The sequence below is a fragment of the Juglans regia genome, chromosome 9 (genome assembly GCF_001411555.2).
Source record: "Juglans regia cultivar Chandler chromosome 9, Walnut 2.0, whole genome shotgun sequence".
NCBI classification, from domain to species: Eukaryota; Viridiplantae; Streptophyta; class Magnoliopsida; order Fagales; family Juglandaceae; genus Juglans; species Juglans regia.
In genome coordinates, this window is record NC_049909.1 from 18,862,465 (window position 1) to 18,881,375 (window position 18,911).

The 18,911-nt window shown below is 34.0% G+C and overlaps 3 protein-coding genes and 1 long non-coding RNA gene across 4 annotated transcripts; 1 reads left to right on the top strand and 3 right to left on the bottom strand.

Moving 5' to 3' along the window:
* Positions 1-5,074: 5,074 nt before the first annotated feature.
* Positions 5,075-6,977, bottom strand: LOC108993745 (3-oxoacyl-[acyl-carrier-protein] synthase I, chloroplastic-like). Its single transcript, XM_035693869.1, has 6 exons — positions 6,825-6,977; positions 6,630-6,758; positions 5,925-6,044; positions 5,682-5,798; positions 5,524-5,583; positions 5,075-5,297 (listed from the first exon to the last, which is right to left on the bottom strand). The coding sequence occupies exons 1-6, from the start codon at positions 6,975-6,977 to the stop codon at positions 5,280-5,282; spliced, it is 597 nt and encodes a 198-aa protein (XP_035549762.1). The 3' UTR covers positions 5,075-5,279.
* A 45-nt stretch (positions 6,978-7,022) lies between these two features.
* LOC118349477 lies at positions 7,023-8,070 on the bottom strand. The gene is made up of 3 exons (XR_004802435.1): positions 7,947-8,070; positions 7,584-7,718; positions 7,023-7,410 (listed from the first exon to the last, which is right to left on the bottom strand). It is a non-coding gene; the product is annotated as an uncharacterized LOC118349477 (long non-coding RNA).
* A 2,726-nt stretch (positions 8,071-10,796) lies between these two features.
* On the top strand, positions 10,797-13,335 carry LOC108993787 (cell wall protein IFF6). The gene is made up of 4 exons (XM_018968816.2): positions 10,797-11,805; positions 12,348-12,448; positions 12,645-12,728; positions 12,825-13,335. The coding sequence occupies exons 1-4, from the start codon at positions 10,977-10,979 to the stop codon at positions 13,023-13,025; spliced, it is 1,215 nt and encodes a 404-aa protein (XP_018824361.1). The 5' UTR covers positions 10,797-10,976; the 3' UTR covers positions 13,026-13,335.
* Positions 13,336-16,657: 3,322 nt separating this feature from the next.
* Positions 16,658-17,272, bottom strand: LOC108993746. The gene has a single exon (XM_018968757.1). It carries the CDS (start codon positions 17,270-17,272, stop codon positions 16,658-16,660), a length of 615 nt encoding a protein of 204 aa, XP_018824302.1.
* Positions 17,273-18,911: the final 1,639 nt, after the last annotated feature.

An 18,911-nucleotide genomic window follows, 5' to 3' on the forward strand; every position in this document is an offset into this window, starting at 1 on the left:
TTACTATCCAAACTATAGCTTAGTTTTTCAATTTACAATGAATTAGATTAGCTTAATTTTAATTAGCCAGTTGTGACCAAATTATTGATGGATTTAGTTCTTAATTAATTTAGTTCAGTGCGGTACGGGCATAGGCAGTTCGTGTTATTAAAATTAGCAAAATAGCCCTAATAAAAATAAATAAAATGCATATAATAAAGTAGGAAATAAGGAAACCGTTAAGCGAAAACAGCAAAGCTTTTTTTTTTTTTTAATTATTATTATTATTAAAGTACTACAACTATAAAATAATTTTGTAAAAGTAACTTATTAATTGATGTAGTTTTATATGATACGTTACATCTATTTTATGATAAAAAATAACTTTAAAATCTGACGTACGACATCAAATTATTTAATTATGAGTTTATGTTTATAAAATTTTTTTGTGATTAACGAATTTCTCATTTTATTATAATAAAAACATAAACAACAAGAAAATGTTGTTAGAATTTTAATGATGAGCTTTTTCCAAACATGGGAAACTTTTTCCTATCTGCGAGAAAAATATATTCTGTTTATTAAGTCATTAAATATTGATTTGTTTAGGTCGGAATTGAATTTGAACAAACTGAAATTCAATTCTTAATTAGGCTTTATTTTGTAATTATTGTTGCAACTGGTCCAAATCTATTGGTGAGTTTGATATACAAACATGATTTGTTCTTGCAGAAATTATGATATATCATGATCTATCTTCAGTTAAGATCAACCACTCAGATTCTGCCACATGTTTTATTTTCATCGATCTTGAAGGATCAAAACTTAATTAGGGATGTAAATTGTCATTTGATAGTTGGTTTTTTTTTTAATAAAAAAAGAAAGAAACGATATTTCAATTTTATTGATGTCATAATTTGGTAGTTTAAGATAACATGATATTTTGATAAAAAAAAAAAAAATGATATTTTGATGGTTTCAAAATGTAAGGCTCCATTTGATTATTGAACTTAGCAGAGCTCAGCTGAGTTCAGTTTAATTTTAAGTTGAGTCTAATATTCAAATACTCAATTCTTAAATTACTAAACTCATCCCAACTCAAAACATTCTTACACGTGAGACCCACAATTTTTTTAACTTAAAACATCTTTATACATGGGACCCACAATCTTTTTCAATTTTTCATAAAAAGTACTAAACTCATCTTAACATCCAAACACACTTTAAACTCAATTTAGATGGATCCCACATAAACTCCTTTCACTACTCAACTCAGTTGAACTCGGTTCAACATCCAAACGCAGTCTAAGTTTTCATGTATTTCTTCTCAAAAAGAAATAAATCAAGGACACCCTTGCAAATTCAAATATATACATATTCCTATAAAATAATGTTAGATATAGTCTTAGAGTGTGCAAATCGCATATACTTCTTTTGGAAAAAGTGAAGTTCATCATTAAAAAAATAATTCTTTCATATAGATTTTAAATTTATCAATTTTGTTCAAAGATAACATGCGAAATTTACATATTATAAGACTGTAAATATTATTTATCTTCATACAAAATTTTCTCCCTCCCTCCCCCCCCTCTCTCTTTAACCCTAAAAAGGTCACTCGTAGAGCTCTATAAAAGAGGCTAAATTAACTTGAATGCTTATCTTTCTTACACACTTTTAGATCGTGTTTGGTTGTTGAAACAACTCAACTTATTTCAAATTAATTATTGATAGAATCCACTACTTTCTTACTTCGTATAAAAAAGTTAAATTCATCTCAACTTACTTCATACATTTCAAAAAAAAAAAAAGTTAAACTCATATCAATGAGATTCACAAAATATTACTATTCATAACTCAACTCATCTCAACATCTAAACTTAGCCACGATGCTTTCTCATAACTTAGAGTGACCCTTCCATTTGAGATTCTAAAAGAAGCAAAAGGCAATTAAATATTTTTAGGGATAAAGTTTGTCAGTCATACATACATTTTTAACATGGGTGATAGTCGTTGTTAGAGTTTCATATGTGATAGAATCTCATATAGTATTGAATTAATGTTTTGTTTAGATGTTAAAAATATTTTAGATCGTTTGTTAATAATAATGAAATAATTTATGAATAGTAATTAACTGTTTGTAAATAGTAGTAAAGTAGGTTGAGAATGTCTAAAAACAATTGTGTTCCCAAATCTAAGTAATCTAAGACCATATGAAGGCATGCCATGATCAGCATGATGTAATTAGCAAATGCATGCTGTCACAAAATTATTATCTTACACTAAGATCATGCGCTTGTAAATTATTATGTATCTCACCTCGGATTGGAAGATTTTCGTTAAAGATATACTCTAGTTTTTGAAAGACGCGACATCTTTCATCTAAGACCGCGAAAAATAAAAGAAACATCAATTTTATTGTGCAAAATATAGCCAAATCGATTGCTTCCAATTTGATTTCGAACTCTCTCCAACCCGAAGAAACTCCTTGATTTTATGGCTTGTGGCTTTCGATTGTAGCAAATTTTTCAAAAGAAAAACAATAAGGGAAATGCTTTGTGTCTCAAGATCCCTACCGACAATGGGTCTCGATACAAATTTTTTTTTACTTAATGATTAAGGAAGTATTTTTGAATGATGTTGTGTTTTTTTTCTAAATGTTTAAGGATATAAAAAAAGACATTTAGCCTTATCGGGAGAATTTGTGGTGCTAAGTTTGACCATGGTACTATTGCTTGCTTGAGGGGAAATGGAGTTGCTAGTTTTCTCTGTGCATTTCATGAGGTGGAATTAATTATTATGAGTCCACCAACAAACAATATGAGGATTAAACATAATTAGTTGTTGAACTAAGATTAATCAGGACGAATTTGATATTCTTTCAGTCAAATTGAGGTTGATGACTCTACAGGAAAACCAACTCATGTGTTCAGTACTACTACGCAGTGGACCAACTGCATTTAATATTGCTAATGTGATGTACTGAGTGTATGTAAATATATATATATATATATATATATATATATAAAAGAGGAAAAAGAAAATGCGATGTGGGTGGTGGAACAAAGATGGGTGAGATCAAATTTTTCTCTGAATTTGTCTTTACTCATGGAATATATGCTCATTTTCCTCAAAGTTTGGTTGGGCTGATAGTCTCTAGCCTCCAAGCAATTTCTCTGAAGGGACTCCAAGTTCTGATTGCCAATTGGACAACATTTTATAAGGGACATTTCTTTTCTAGTTTTTGTTTGTGGGGTAGAACAATGGATGTTTTTTTGTTTCAGAATTTGTTGGGCAGTGTTGTTAGTGGTGGGATTTCTGGTAATGGAAACATTTTCTAGAGGAATTTTGATGTTATTTTTATATCCCATGAACCAATGCTGTTCAACCCTTGGTAGTGTTGATGATGAGCTTAGCAAGTTTGTTGGCCCACCACTAGAAACATATATGTCTTATTATGGTGCTCAAAGATCCAATTAAGTTGGTTTGGTTTTTCCAGTAGACTGAAGAATTCATGAATTACAAAATGTTTGAAAAGTCAGAAGAGTGTACATCATGGCGTAGAATTGCAGATCAAGTATGCTCAGCAGGATCTTTCCAAGGCATATTCTCAAAATTTGAAGATTTGATTATACAAAACATGTAAGAAAAGCACATGATCATGCTTCAGCTTTCAAAGCCCCCCTTATAAAATCCATGTCCTCAATGATAACCTAATCTATTGTTATTACCATAGGATGATAAAAAAGAAAAAAGAAAACTAGTCATGTGCTGATAGATAGCATTTTCTTGCAACTCTGGTTCAGTCCCCAGTCCTGTGGATGGATGGATGGTTTAGCAAAATATTTAGATGAAATTTTCTGAATTTTTCGAGTCGTCATGACAGTTCGTTGACAGGACAGTATTTTCTACAGAAATTGATAGATCTCAAGCCCAAAAAGCAGAACAATAACAGTAACAAAAGAGATGATATATAAGAGTAAATAAAGTTGCAGAAGGCCTAACATCAAAAACTTATTCATTACTCGATGGTATTGATCAGCAGTCAGTACAGTAATCAGAATCAAGCTAGTGGGTAGATTAGTTTAATCTGGTGCTACTCTATCAACAAATAGAATCGCAGGAGCAACTTCAACCAGCCAAAATTTTCTCTTTAAGAAAGAGTACGTTCTTGACAAGCCCTTTTTTTGTGGGCACGTTGCAAAGGTTGGCTTGCTAAAGTAGAACCTGCTGGTACGCAATTCTCTTTGGTAGTATTTAACACTCTTGCTTAGAAATAATTGGTAGAATGTGATATTCCATGATTCCATCAATTGGGAGAAAGCAAAAGGATGCCCCACACGACAATGGCTAGAGTGCGGCTGTGCTCGTTAGAAAGGGCTACATGCCTTTCCCGTGAAGTTTCATCTGATGACATTGTTCTTATTATTTGCTAGTTTTTTTTTTTGACAAAGGTTGTGTTGGAGTTTCATTTTTCTCGATTTTTTTTTATATTATAACTTTTGCTGGATCAAAATGGCTTGTCGATAGAAGTTTTTAAAATCTGGAGGAAATGATCTCAGGGGATGTCTTATTGTTGTTGTAAGTTGTAACTATGCTTTGCACAAATCACCCCATCATAGCTTTGCCGAGTCATCCTTGTAGTTTTTCTGATTCCAAAATCCGAAAGGCAAGACTTTGAAGTCAAAATTCAATGAACTCTCCCCAGACATTTTCCCGGAAATAATGAGATGTTGGGACCCTCATTTGACTAATCACTTTAAGTTCTGGTGCGTTTTTGGACACACAATGAACAAAATAAGAACTCTGGTAGTGAATTTAACAGGATCCAATCAACGATATACCTGTGATAAAGATACACCGATCAAATCTATTTTTTCTGTCCTTGTAGTTTTGACAAGTTTTTCTCTGGAAAACTTGCAGAGATGATCTTCATTAGCTATAATATTTTTATATTTTTGAGATAAGTATCAGGTTTCTAATCCACAATCCCATTAGATATGCAGACAAGCCCATATAATGGGACAAACTTCTTACTCACTGAAATCATCTCTAGATATTAACCATCGAAATGATCATTATAAAGATTGGTCAAATGGCAACATTGCCTTCAAGAATCATTACACCATGCTTGATTCCAACACTAACATCACCTTCTTTATGATTAGCACAACTTCAACATCTCAAAATTATGATTGTCGTACTGATTGAAAGTTGAAGGGAAAAGACAAAGTGTTAACTTTATTTAGGGTGTGAAGGGGGCAAAGACAACCACCGAATTTTGCCCGCCAAAGCCAAATGAGTTAGAGAGAGAGAGAGAGCTGCAGAAAGTAGAAAATTTGGATCAGTCAACCTTTGGATGGATGCACCATCATGTCGTCAATCAGATATTATAAACACATACTAAAACAGATATATGCTAACGAAACTCCCTAACAACATGTCTATATGTCTCGATTTTCAATTGTTTTCAGCTAAGAGTCACATATATTAAGCTATTTGCATGGCACCTTCATTAATCTTTTCAGAGGCAGGGTATTGACATACCAACATTACGTGCTTTTCTTCACGTTTGGCAGTGTCGATTGTGACATCAGGCTCCAAGTTCTGAGCGAGTAGTAGAAATATATCAACATGAAACACATTAAGAAACCAGGCACAAGAATGCGAGAAAGAGATATTAAAGGACTAATAATTAAGATTACATCTTGGTCAATAGTTGGATGCAACCAGCCAGTGGTGATTGCTTTTATGGTTGCTATAGCATTAGCCTCCAGTCCACTGGCAGCCCCAAGGCAATGTCTGCAATGTCCGATCAATGACTGAAAAAATAAAAAATGATGGTTAATTAGTCCTTTATGTTTAGTTACACCATGTAAAATGGTGAAAGATGATCTCATTGAAATTCCTGAACTGGTTTTGTGTGGTGTCGGCTTTAGGTTTCTTGCCTTGGTCCAGTTCCTCTTTATCTCCGGCGAGCCCTTAAAGACATCAATGATTGCATTAACCTCAGCAATATCCCCCGACAATTTAGATAGGAAAATTTTATATTTCACACTACCATCCCACTAAGTAAGACGTGCCACATTTATCACCATTGAATGATCGTTTATTGGATGCTTCTTTATCATCCAATGGTGATAAATGTGCCACATCTTACTTAATAGGATGAGAGTGTGGTATATAGCAATACTCATTTAGATATTGCATGAGCATTCACATAGTTCACCTGAAAATCATAAATTCAGAATTTTTGTCACATTCTATTTTAGTCTTATAAATGGTGTCTGTCTCTCCAGATAAATATGATGGCAAGTTTAGCCTTGAGATCAATGACTAGTTTTACCTCTTCAGGGAAAACTCCAGCATCTTCTAAACTCTTTGTTATGCAATATGAAAATGAAACTGCAAGGCCATCTGATCTAGGATCAGTTATTTGATAAGCATCGCATGTTATAGCACCTCCTAAATACTAGGCATATATTTTAGCTCCTCTTCTCATTGCGCTCACCAAGCTCTGCATAATCCTTTTAGTCTACAAAATTAAGTTTTCTTAGAAGCATTAAAATTATAAAAACCATTGTTACGACCGGAAGAAAATAGAGAACCAGAGTCATCTTATAGTTAAAGACCAGTAGATTTTGTAACTATACCAGCACTCCAGATGCTTCTCCCATAACAAAACCGTCACGATCTTTGTCTCTTGGTCTGGAAGCTTTCTGGGGTTCATCATTTCTATGAGAAAGAGCCCGGCATGCGCCCACCAATCCCAACAGGGCAGACTGCAGCCTCAGTCCCACCAGCAATCATGATATCTACATCACGTTTCTATGGCCAACAATGCTGACCTCATGTTGGTGATGGACTAAGGAACGAAAAACGGCGGGATTTTGTTCTATCCATTGTGGATTAGAGCTTCCACTCCATTGCTGAAAGATTTCATGCCTCCGAGGCCTGTTCCTATTAGCACTCCAATTTTTGTCCTGTCCATCTGCAGCCATGAAAACGTGAAAATTCTTAATGCTTAATGTGCAAACTGGAAAATCTCCACAATGTGCTGCTTATGAAATCTGACCGACTTTTTGATAACTTCAGTTCCAAGATTGGCATCTTCAAGGGCCCTCTCCCCAGCAACTAAACAGTACCGCCAGGAATCATCAAGCCGGCGATCATTCTTCCTATCAATGTAGCCTTCAGAAGAGAAATCATGAATCCGACTTGCAAACCGGATGGAGTATTTCGAAGCATCAAACCTGTCAATTAGGTGAATCCCACTCTCTCCCTCCAAAAGTTTGTTACAGAATGTATCGATCTCACTGCCAAAAATCGATACAAGGCCCAATCCCGTTATGATAACACGTTTTTTGGGATCTTTTTCTCGTTTGGTAGCTGAAGCTGCTGAAGCCATGGCCTTGACTGCCCTGCATTTTGGAGCTGGGAATGGTAAATAAAAATCAAGCTACCATTAGCCTAAATAATGCCTCATAAACAGTCAATGCTGTATTAAATCAGTAGATAACATACTCGGCCATAAAAGAAGAAAAGTAGGAAACTTTAGCTTGATTAGCACAGTAGATATAGCAACAAGTGATTTCTGTAAAGAATACCTAAGAAAGAAGAACAGAAAAAAACCGTGCTTTATTATGATTTAATAGGAGACAAAGTGGAGGGCGAAAAGAACATATTGCTGTCCCCAATACCAACTATAACAGCTCTCAGACTCAAGAAGACAGAAGTTTCACCTGAAAAAAAAAACGGAAACACAATATAGTAAGAAAGGGAAAGGGAGAAAAAGAACTACTAAAAGTTACGATGTTCATGGAAAGGTAGGGTTGGAAGCCAAAGCAGTTCCTTTTTTAGCTTCTTACTTTGAGTTTTCCTTGCTCAGTAAACTTCGTTGATTCTTAACAAACATTGTAATATCCAAGCAAACATTTACAAAAACTGGGGAATGATATATGGGCGCTAACCCTGAGTAGAAATGAGAGCCAACTTGACCTCGGCCTCCTCGAACCAGTTTGCATATTGTCCCCTGGCCTAAGGCCATTGAATTGAACCAGAGATATCCCATTATCTCCTGATAATTTAGCTCTAAAGAGCGCCCCAGAAGGAACATTACCAGCAATGGCTGCCATCTTTCTCTCTGATTACTCTCGTTTCTCTAAAAGAGGTCGGGTTAGAAAGATATAAAGAAAGTGAGAGAGCCTTGGGTTGTCAGGGAACTTATGTGTTGTTGGTTTTGTAAATTTTTGCGTTGGGGAGTCCGATATTGATTCTTGCTTCCCTTTTAAGGCAATGCTACCGATTTTTTCTTCCGAAACAACTGCTTGAATGCAGACTGCAGTGAGACTGCCCTTTGTGGCCACTGTTGAATGGGCCTAACTGTCTCTATGTTTAATGGGAAAGTTATTGGCTTCTTGCTTTTAAAAACTACTCGGATAGGCCTACCTTCCGAAGAGTAACAACAAAAGTATCCGAAGAGCAAGCAGTATCCCAATCGACAGTTTATATATTTACTACAAAACATTATGAGATATTGTATTATTATCTCGTTTGGTTATGCATTTTAGACGAGGTAAAATGTGATATTTTATTAAAAATTAAATAAAATATTATTATAATATTATTTTTATTTTAAAATTTAAAAAAATTAAATTATTTATTATATTTTGTGTGAGAGTTTAAAAAAATTATAATGATTATATGAGATGAAATTAGATGAGATAATTTACTTTTGTATAACTAAACCAGCCCTAACAATCTAAAAGTTTGTTAAATAGTAATTCTACATACAATCGTGAAGTGCATAAGTGCCACATAATCGTATTGAAAAAGAGTGAAGTCTATTATTAAAAAAATTAAATTTTTCATATGGATCTCATATTTTATTCATTTTTTTTAAAGCGATTACGTGACGGTTGTACAATTCATAATTACAAATATCTTTTCTCATGTATATTATTAATTTCACAAAAAATAAAAAGATACTTATTTTGTAAGAAAATGAGACTCATACAATCATTTTCACAACTATATTTTAAATTAATAACATTTTTATAAAATAATTTATAAAAAATAACATCGTTTTACATAAACATCCTCAATTTAAAACATGGTTATATAAAGGATTATAGGTGTATCATTATTTGTTTTTATAAAAATAAAAGAATTATAAAAGAAATATCAATATTTTAGGTGGAACTAGCAATTATGATAATTTCAAAAGATTTTAATTATAATCACGACTAAATTCTTTAAAAATACACATGCATATTGCTTGAGTTTACTTGAGACGTTATAACCTAATAACACCTTGTGGTACCAAGAAATGCAAAATTGAAAGTCCCTGGCTGCATTACTTTGATTGCCACGTCAACTTGCCTGAAATTGAAAGTCCAAAGAATCCAAATCGAAGGAGATGCTTTAGAGCTGATAAAAGCCATCAATGGCGGAGACACCCAAGATAATAGCCTCTAGCGGGTGAACTATAGGATATGGGAAGTGAAATGTGAAATTACTATATTTAGAATATCTTTATGAGAAATGATACTTGCAGTCGTGAGCGTGCAGTCGCTTTGAAAAAAGTGAATAAATAAGGGACCCACCTGAAAAAAAATTAATTTTTTAATAGTGGATCCCACTCTTTTTCAAAGCGATTGCACGGCGTTTGCGCATTCCACGACTGTATGTAGCATTACTCTATTTTTATTTCATGTAGCTTTTGTGATATGGAAAATGCTACTATTCTAGCGATTTTTATTTAATAATTAAGAAATTATTTTTCAACAATGTTATGATTTTTTATTTTTTAAAAAATTAAAATATATTAAAAAAATACATATAAAAAAATACACAAAATGCACTAAGGTAGCCCAACGGGGCTGTAGAGCTACCCTTGTGAAATTTGGGTTGACATATTTGTTGGATCCTTGTCTCCCTATCCATTCATACTTTTAGATTGTTTCATTTTAATAGTGAAATGAGATGATATAAAATGAATGAAAATTATTCATAAATAATAATAAAATTATTAATTAAAATTAAATGAGATCATCTCAATATGCTTGAACATTATATTGAACACAACGGACAGAATAACTTTCGTCGGGGAGAGAAAGAGAGAGTACTGAGTATGTTTTGGCTTTAAAAAATAATCAATTTTTTCTTACAAGAATTTCAAATTTAATCCTGTCAATAGAAAAAAGATCTAATTGTTTTTTGGAATTTATATAAATAGAATTATATGAACTATATAAATTTAATAATTTTTTTTATTAAAAATTATATTTAAACAACTTTTTTATTTTATCAACTCATTTACAAAATCCTTACTACGTAGGTTTGAGAGGTGATATGAGAATTTTGTATTTTGTTTTAGTATTTAAAATATTATGTTTTAGTATTATTATTGTATTGAGATTTGAAAAAGTTGAATTGAGATTTAAAAAAGTTGAATTGTTTATTATATTTTATATAGAGATTTGAAAAAAGTGTAATGATGAGATGAGATGAGATGAGAATTTTGTGTCTCATCCCACCCTCCAAACCTGCCCTAAAAGTGAAACATATCTTAAAAATCATGGTATAAATAAAGAGTAATGTTAGAGAGAAGTTATTATAGTGCTACTTCTAGTTGATTATTTTCAACACTCATTTTAAAAGATGTATAGTCTAAATGATACTACATTATATGTGTAAAATAGATACTTCCAAATAATATTTTCTATCTATATTTATTCATAAATAAATACTCATTTTATATATTAACTTTTTAAAATCCAACACAAAATATATCTATTTCCTCCATCTTTGGACATTTCTACTTCGACAAATTCACACACATTTCCTTCTCATAATTTCCCTCTTACGCTTCTGTTGGTACTCGGACAGAGTCATTATTTTCAGCTTCTTGTGTCTTCAGTGAGTGAATTATACTCTTTTACACCCAGACTGAGATTTCTCCTTTTTCTTAAAAGGAATTTGGGGAGATTCGAGTTGGGATGGAGAATAATCAGCAATCGTTTTGGCACTTCACTGATCAGCTTCGGGTACAGGCCTCGAATTTGGCGAACCTTTCGGTCAACGAGTCCGTTTGGAGCACTAATCAAGGTACGAAGATGCCCAACGAAAGGAGGAATTTTGATATTAGGGTTGGTGGAGAGCTTAATTCTCTGAGAAACTTGAATCCAAAAGGTTCCGAATTTAATGGGTTCAGTGATGGGTGGAACATTCTCAAGCTTAAGGGATCTGAGCTTAATGGATTCAATGATGGGTTGAACAGTCTCAAGCCAAAGGGATCTGACGGATTCAACGATGGGTGGAACTGTCTGAAGTCAAACGGGTCTGATTTCAATGGAGTCAATGATGGCTGGAGCAGTCTGAAGTCAGAGGGGTCTGCTTTCAATGGGATCAATGATGGTTGGAACAGTTTCAAGCCGAAGATGACTGATTTTAATGGGTCCAATGATGGATGGAAGACTGGGCTTAGCGGCACTGGAGGTGGTCCAGTATTTGGCGGATTTCAGAAGATTTCTGGGACTAATGGTGGCTTCAACAAGGGGATTTATAATATTGATGTGAAGGGGCTCAAAAGTGGTGTTAAGGGTGAGGATGATCGTGGAGGAAAAGCTGGGAAAAAGAATGGCAATGGTAATAAGAAGAATAGTGGTGAGAATAATAATGATAGCAAGGACAGTAACGGTGCTTTGGACAAGAGGTTCAAGACACTTCCGCAATCTGAGTCTCTGCCTAGGAATGAAACCGTCGGTGGGTATATCTTTGTCTGCAACAACGATACTATGCAAGAGAATCTCAAAAGACAGCTCTTTGGTATGTTCCCCCCTTCTCGTTCTCTATGTTTTTGCTATAGGGAGTAATTTTTATTTATTTATTGTCTATTTAAATTTTAACTTTTGCTATTCCCTTTGTTCAGAACAAGTTCTGGGTGTTTGGTTGAGTGTGGTTATTGATCTATGATTATGAACGGTCTCAAGCACAGAAACCCTGATCTCAATAGACATGTTAGAGATGTTTGATATTTTTTGATCGTTGTCTAGATTGCAATTTTTCTTGTTCTTTTCATGGATGTGTTCTCCCATTTGCAATTAAAGGGCTGTATCCGTTAATCTTCTGTTATGATATGTGATTTTTCAAGTGAATATTCCTTTTTTCCGTGGATGAAAGAATACCCTTTCAAAACAAAAGTTATTTTAGAACATTTCAACGAGGAGAATCAATCTAATTTTCTCAATTCTGGCCTCTGGGAGCTAGAAATCCGGTTTGTTTTTTAGGAGTTTATCCATTTTGCTCTGACCAAGCATTAATCTTTTTTCCGTACTATGTTCTAAATTTGTGCTTTAATATATTTCCAGGTCTGCCTCCACGTTACCGAGATTCTGTTCGGGCTATAACTCCAGGCTTGCCACTCTTCCTTTACAATTACTCCACTCACCAACTCCATGGAATTTTTGAGGTTTCTGTCTTCTTTATTAGGATGAAATAGTTGTTCTCCTTGTTTAGTCTTGTAGCCAAAGGCTAAGTTTCATGTACTTATATTTAGAATAATCAGGCTCATATATTATGGACCAGGCTCCTCCACCCAACGTTTCAATTTTCCTTTTTCTAGATTTGGTGTTGTAATTTTGGCTAAATCTCAAATGGCTGTCCAGGCTGCAAGCTTTGGAGGAACAAACATTGATCCAACGGCTTGGGAGGACAAAAAGTGCCCCGGCGAATCACGCTTCCCTGCTCAGGTATCCCAGTGAACCCATATTCTCATGTCAAATTATGATACTGATTGAAGCAAACGACATGCTTATATTCGGCATTTGCTGCTATGTTTGGGACAGGTTCGAGTTCTTACCAGGAAACTCTGTGAGCCATTGGAGGAGGACTCCTTCAGGCCAATTCTTCACCATTATGATGGCCCTAAATTCCGTCTCGAACTAAGCATACCGGAGGCACTTTCTCTCCTGGATGTATTTGGCTATTTGCAGAACCAGAACAAAACGCTTGAGCAACAGACTACATATGCATGCACACTGATATGAGTACAGAAAAGAGCCGGTGAAAGAATAGCAGAATAAAAAGTTGGTGGCACGCTAGTATTTCGGAATTCGAAGGGAATTTTGGAGAGAAAATAGAGATGATGCTGCCTGTGTGATTTGTTAATTAGCTAGCTGGTCTTTGTAGAGGATGTTAAAGGTTGTCCTCTTTGTTCTTCCTGCCGTATACTGTATACATAAGTGAAAGTGATAAAAAGATAAACTTTATTTATGGTGTGTAATAGTAATTACGGCTCTTTTGGAGAATGAGATGAGATAAAAATTTTGTGAATAGTAGTAAGATATTTTGTGAATAGTAGTGAGAGAATTTAAATTGAGAATTTTTTGAATTTTAAGAAAGAAGAGAAAAAAAATTGAATAAAAAATATTATAAAGTAACGAAAAATTATACTTATCATTCCTATATACTACACATTACATCTATTTTAATTTTTTTTTATAATAAATATGTGGTGTATGGATGATAAGTAGAATAAGTTAATTAGTTTAACAATAAAAAATAAAAAAATATGTAAAGTGTGTGGTGTATGATGATGAGTAGCATCTATCTGAAATAAAATATTATTAGAATATAGTTTTATAATATTATTTTTGTTTGGATATTTGAAAAAATTGACTTGTTTCTTATTTTTTGTTTGAAATTTTAAGAAAGTTGTAATAATTAGTTTGAAAATATTTGTATTTGAATTATGTTTGGAAATGAAATGAGATGAAATATGATGATAATTTTGAGATGAGATCTATTTCTAAACAAGCCCTAAATTGAGGATGCATAAAAGTTTCTAATACTATAGTTTAGTTCCTATAGGGGTGTGGGGTCGGATCAACTGGACCCACCCTGAGCTCCAAATCTGTCTATCCTATTAATGAAAAGGCGGATAACTCGACCACTCCCGAGGTGGATAACTCGACCACTCCCAAGGTGGGTGGAGTTAAGATATATTTTAAAGGTAGGTTGTGGATGAGATGCATTCATATCCAAATTTTCATATACCCATCTGCATATCTTATATAATTACTAAAAAAATCTCTAATATTTTACTCCTCAAGCAAGATCAACAATCTCGTCCTTGAACAAGTAATTTGAAATCATTGGGATCAACCCACTCTCAAAATTTTGGACGGGTATTTCATTTTTTATTACTTTTTTATGCTCATCTAAACATAAATATTAAATGGTACCATGAAAATATGATAGATCTTAATTTCAAATTTCTTATTCTTTCCTCCATCTGGCAGCACCTAACTCAATCCCAAGTTTTTGTTTTATTCAATGAGTATTTATTGCTTAACAAAAAAGGACGACTAGTAAATAATTCAAACACACGGTATTCATTAGTAAATTTAAATAGGGATGGCGCTACACCCACCGGGCACCGAGGGTGTTGCCCGAGAGAGTCTCCCGATGCCTCATTTGCCCTCACTGTTTTCAATTTTTTTATATATTTAAATATCTAAACAAAACAAAAAATACATCTTCATTAAAAAATATTTTTTTAATCATTAAATAAAAAAATATAAAAAAAAATATCTGAGGACCACCTTTAAGTGGCCCGAGCATTTTCCTTTAAATAGGGATAATCCCTCAGATGCCTTTCTTAGAAAGCGAAACTCTCTCTTCACTCTAGAAAGTTACTCATCCTCTCCGACCGGTGTTTCCATCGGAGATGAAGATGGAGTCTTAGCTTCCATCCTCCTCTTTGTTCTTTTTTCAGCTCCTGTTTGTGTATAAGTTTTCTAACTAGTGTTTTTAGTCTCTCCTTTCTATCGGTTCGGTTTTGGTCAAATTTATCGCACTCCGACAACCGAAGGCCTGCATGCGGCCCACCACGCAACCCCCACCCGCTGATCTATCGAAACAAAGAGGAAATGCAGTGAACATATCTGCGCGTGAGGCTCACGCGCGGCTTGTTCTGTTCGTGGTCGTCCTGCGCCATCTGGCAACTATGCGTCACAATCACCATGTGCACAGGCAAGTGTGAAGAGACTCAATCCGCAGTAGTCTAGTCCATTCAATGCCATTCTCCCTATTATGTTTTCGTTTTCTTTAATCGATGATCTTATGGAAGGGAATATGAGTCTCTTCAAGAAATATTTCAAGAAAACAAACTGCAGTATACTTTCAATATCCACCGACTCTAGTAGTGGCATAAACAATCATTTAAGATAGCGCCATCTTTTGCAGGCTATGGGTGGGGACCAAGTTTTTGGTTGTCAGACCCTATTTTTTTTTTTCACTTTTACGCTGTGGTTATTGTAATGTGGTGTTTTTTGAGAAACCTCATCTCCTCCTCATGTATCTCTCTTTCCGTTTCTCAATAAAATATTTGTTTGCTTAAAAAAAAATCTAAATAGGATTGTAGCTATTTACAAAGGCAAATATTAAAAAAAGGCAATTATTAATTAAAGTGAGACTTGTGGACGCATTACAGCTTTGAGCTTACTTGTGGGTAAACATAATTTTTTACTGAAAGGCAAAAAGGAAGAATGAATAGAAAACAAAGATTTAATTTTCAATGCCGTTCATTTTTCTTTTTCTAAGTCTGACAGAAATTAATAATCAGAAAACATAAATTTTCATAATCCTCCGTGGAAGGAGCAAACCATTCATTCCTAAGATCATTGGTAGGTGCTGTTTCCATTTAGTTAATAACATTTCAAATGTACTTTCAATTTTTGCCTCTTTTAGATCATCTTCTTATTTATTGAATTCACTTCTTCCTTTGATAATCGTCCCCTATTTATCAAGCCAAATTGGCAGCTATAGGGAAAAGAGAAAGGTCCAAACCAGTAGGTTAAGGCTAAGTTTTGATGTTGAGGTGATCTTAGATGATCTGAGTTTATTTATAAATAGCAATGTTTTATAAATCTCATTAAAATGTGTTTGAATATAAATAGTTTGATATATATATTTGAATGTATGAAATAGTTTGAGATGAATTTAACTCTTTTTATTTTATTTTATTTTATGTGAAGTTAAAAAAGTAGTAGATCTCATCAATGATTGATATGAGATGGGTTGAGTTGATTTCAACAAATAAACACACCCAACAAGCTTTGAAATTAAAAAGGGTTAATTGCTCAACAAAATTAATCAACTCAATAAACCAACCACAATCTACAAGATTGGGTGGTGTTCCATTCCAGGTACGGGAAACCCCTGATATGCTGGACTTGATCAATGGATAATGTTGGGTATTTGAATAATATCACATAAAAGCATTTGTTCTAATAATTATTTTATGATTTTTCCTTTTATTCGTCGAAGGTTTAAATACCCTTACGATTTTTATTTAATATCATCTGATATGACATCAAATGATTTACCAATAAAAAAACATTGATAGATAGTTCTTCAATCATGTCACGCAACATCATAAAATGATGATTAAAAAGATGATAAATAACATTTTTCTACAAAAATACTAAGTATTCATGGTGATAAATAGAACATGAAATAAAAATATTAAAAAAGTGTTCCCCTTTTGTCATCCACAGCCGTAGGGCACATTCATTTTCATTACAATATGTACAATACTACAAAACAAGGTACTTGAAAACATAACTAATACCAAAAGAAAATGAGCCGAATGAAATTGCCCTTTTACTTTCCATGATCAAGATGGCATTTTGAAGAGATTGGAAAGTGTTGGCTTCAAACCCATTCCCCAAGCAGCACCCTTTGTTCTCTTTGGTGTTAGGCTAGCTGAGCTTGCAGCCATCCTTATTCTCTCGATCAAAGCCTCAGTATTCACTTGCTCAGACAAGATTTCCTCCCATTGTTTTGTGTCTATCACCAACTTCACTCTCCAAACTCCATCTCCGGCTGATGGCAGCACCTCCATTGTCGAACCGTTTGCCAAATCCTCGATAGCATCGGATGCTGCCCCTAGAGATTTTTTGGCTAACTCAATCACATTCAACCACTCGGCCTCCAATTCCTCAATGGCCCTTCTGTTTTGCACTTGTTCAGTGTCCTTACTGCTGCATAACACATTCTCCTCCTTAACAACTGGAAGTATATAGTACAATCGGCCTCCGGTTAGGCGCTCGAGGTCCCGCACCGATGATGATGCTTGACCCTGCCGGAATATTCCATACCCGAGGTGTTCGTTAAGAATTTCCCAAGCTGTAATAGGGCCTCTAAATTGTAGTACAACCCCGAAATCAGTCAGAATCCTGATAGAGTTGTGACAGTCCCCAGTGACCCCTTTGAGAGTGCAATTCCCCATTGCCAAAAACTCCAAACCTTCTAGCTCAGAAATCCAAGTTGGGATATGTATTTAAAGCTGTGGGCCTGTGGCATTGGAATCTGAGCAAAGAAATAGGGGACAGACGGTGGGGGGGAGGTGTCAGAAGAGACAGATTATGGGTGCCCATTTTTTCAAAAACTTAGGTCGGCGCCATGTGAAACTGGACCGTTGGGACATGTTTGTTCAAGAGGGGTAGAGAAATTGAAATGATCGAAAGGGGGAGGAGCAGAATAAGAGGTAGGTTGGCAAATTAAATAATTGGGAGGAAACGACATTTGAGAAGCAGACCCATGTTAGAATTTCTTGCCTAGGGTTTGTACAACTTGTCTATGATAGACTCTATTCTAATCCAATAGGTATCTAATACACCGTTTTACCCATAGGTTCAGTGTATCGACATCAAGAACATGGCTTAAAAACACAAGAATAAGACAGTTTAGATGCTGAACTGAGTTGAATTCTTTATGAATAATAATAAATTAAAATGGTGGAATGAATTTTGTAGAGCCCACTTAATATGAGTTTAAGAGTAATGCTTCATACAGTCGTGGAGTGCACAAGTCTCATGTAGTCGCTTTGAAAAAGAGTAAGATCTACTATTAAACAATTAATTTTCTTTTCATGTGGATCTCGTATTTGTTCACTTTTTTAAAAGTAATTGCGTGGTGCTTGAACACTTACAACTGCAACTATCATTTTTCTAAATTTAATTGTGTTTGGGTGTTAAGAGCACTAACCATTGCCAAATCCAAATTTTGGCTAGAACTTCAAGTTTTAGCTATGGCATTAATCTTTGGTTAGATGAATCTACATTGGACTAACTATCGTAAAATCAAAATAATAATATAATATTATATATTTTAATAATATCTTAATTTTTTTTTAATATTTTACAAATACACTTCATATATTTCTTCAAACTGGATTCAACCACCAGATGCCACAAAATTTGGACAAAATATATTACATACTGTTGAAAAATGAAATAGAATGAGGTAGAAAATAACGGACTATTTATCAAAATTGAAATGGATAATATAGACTTTAAAATAATTAGATAATATAGACACTAAAATAACGTATAGATTTTTGAAATGGATGTAAGATATTACAAGAAGGGCATGGAAAGTAACATGCATGTATATAATGTATGATGAGTCAAAAACTTCAAAATTTGCTCACCTGATATAAGATTAAAATATAATGGTTGCTAAAATTGATTAAAATCTTACTTTGGTGAGTGAATAGTGTCTATCCAAAGATGACTATAGAGCTTAATTTACTGTAACACATATGTTGAGTTTTAGTAGTTTTGGCTAGTCCAATGTAGATAATTTTACTCATGCCTAGTCAAAGTATGAATATGCATTGACATTGGACTAGTCAAATGTCAATGCTCTAAAATGAGTTTAGATATATTTATGAAAAGTTGAAAAATGTTGTAGATCCTACGTGTAAAGAAGTATTGAGCTATAAAAGGTTGTGGATCTCACGTGTAAAGAGGTCTTGAGTTGATATAAATTTAATAATTTGAGAGTTGAGTGTTTGAATGTTAGAATCAACTTAAAATTAGATTGAACTGAATTGATCTTAATTCAATTCAACTTCCAAACTGGGC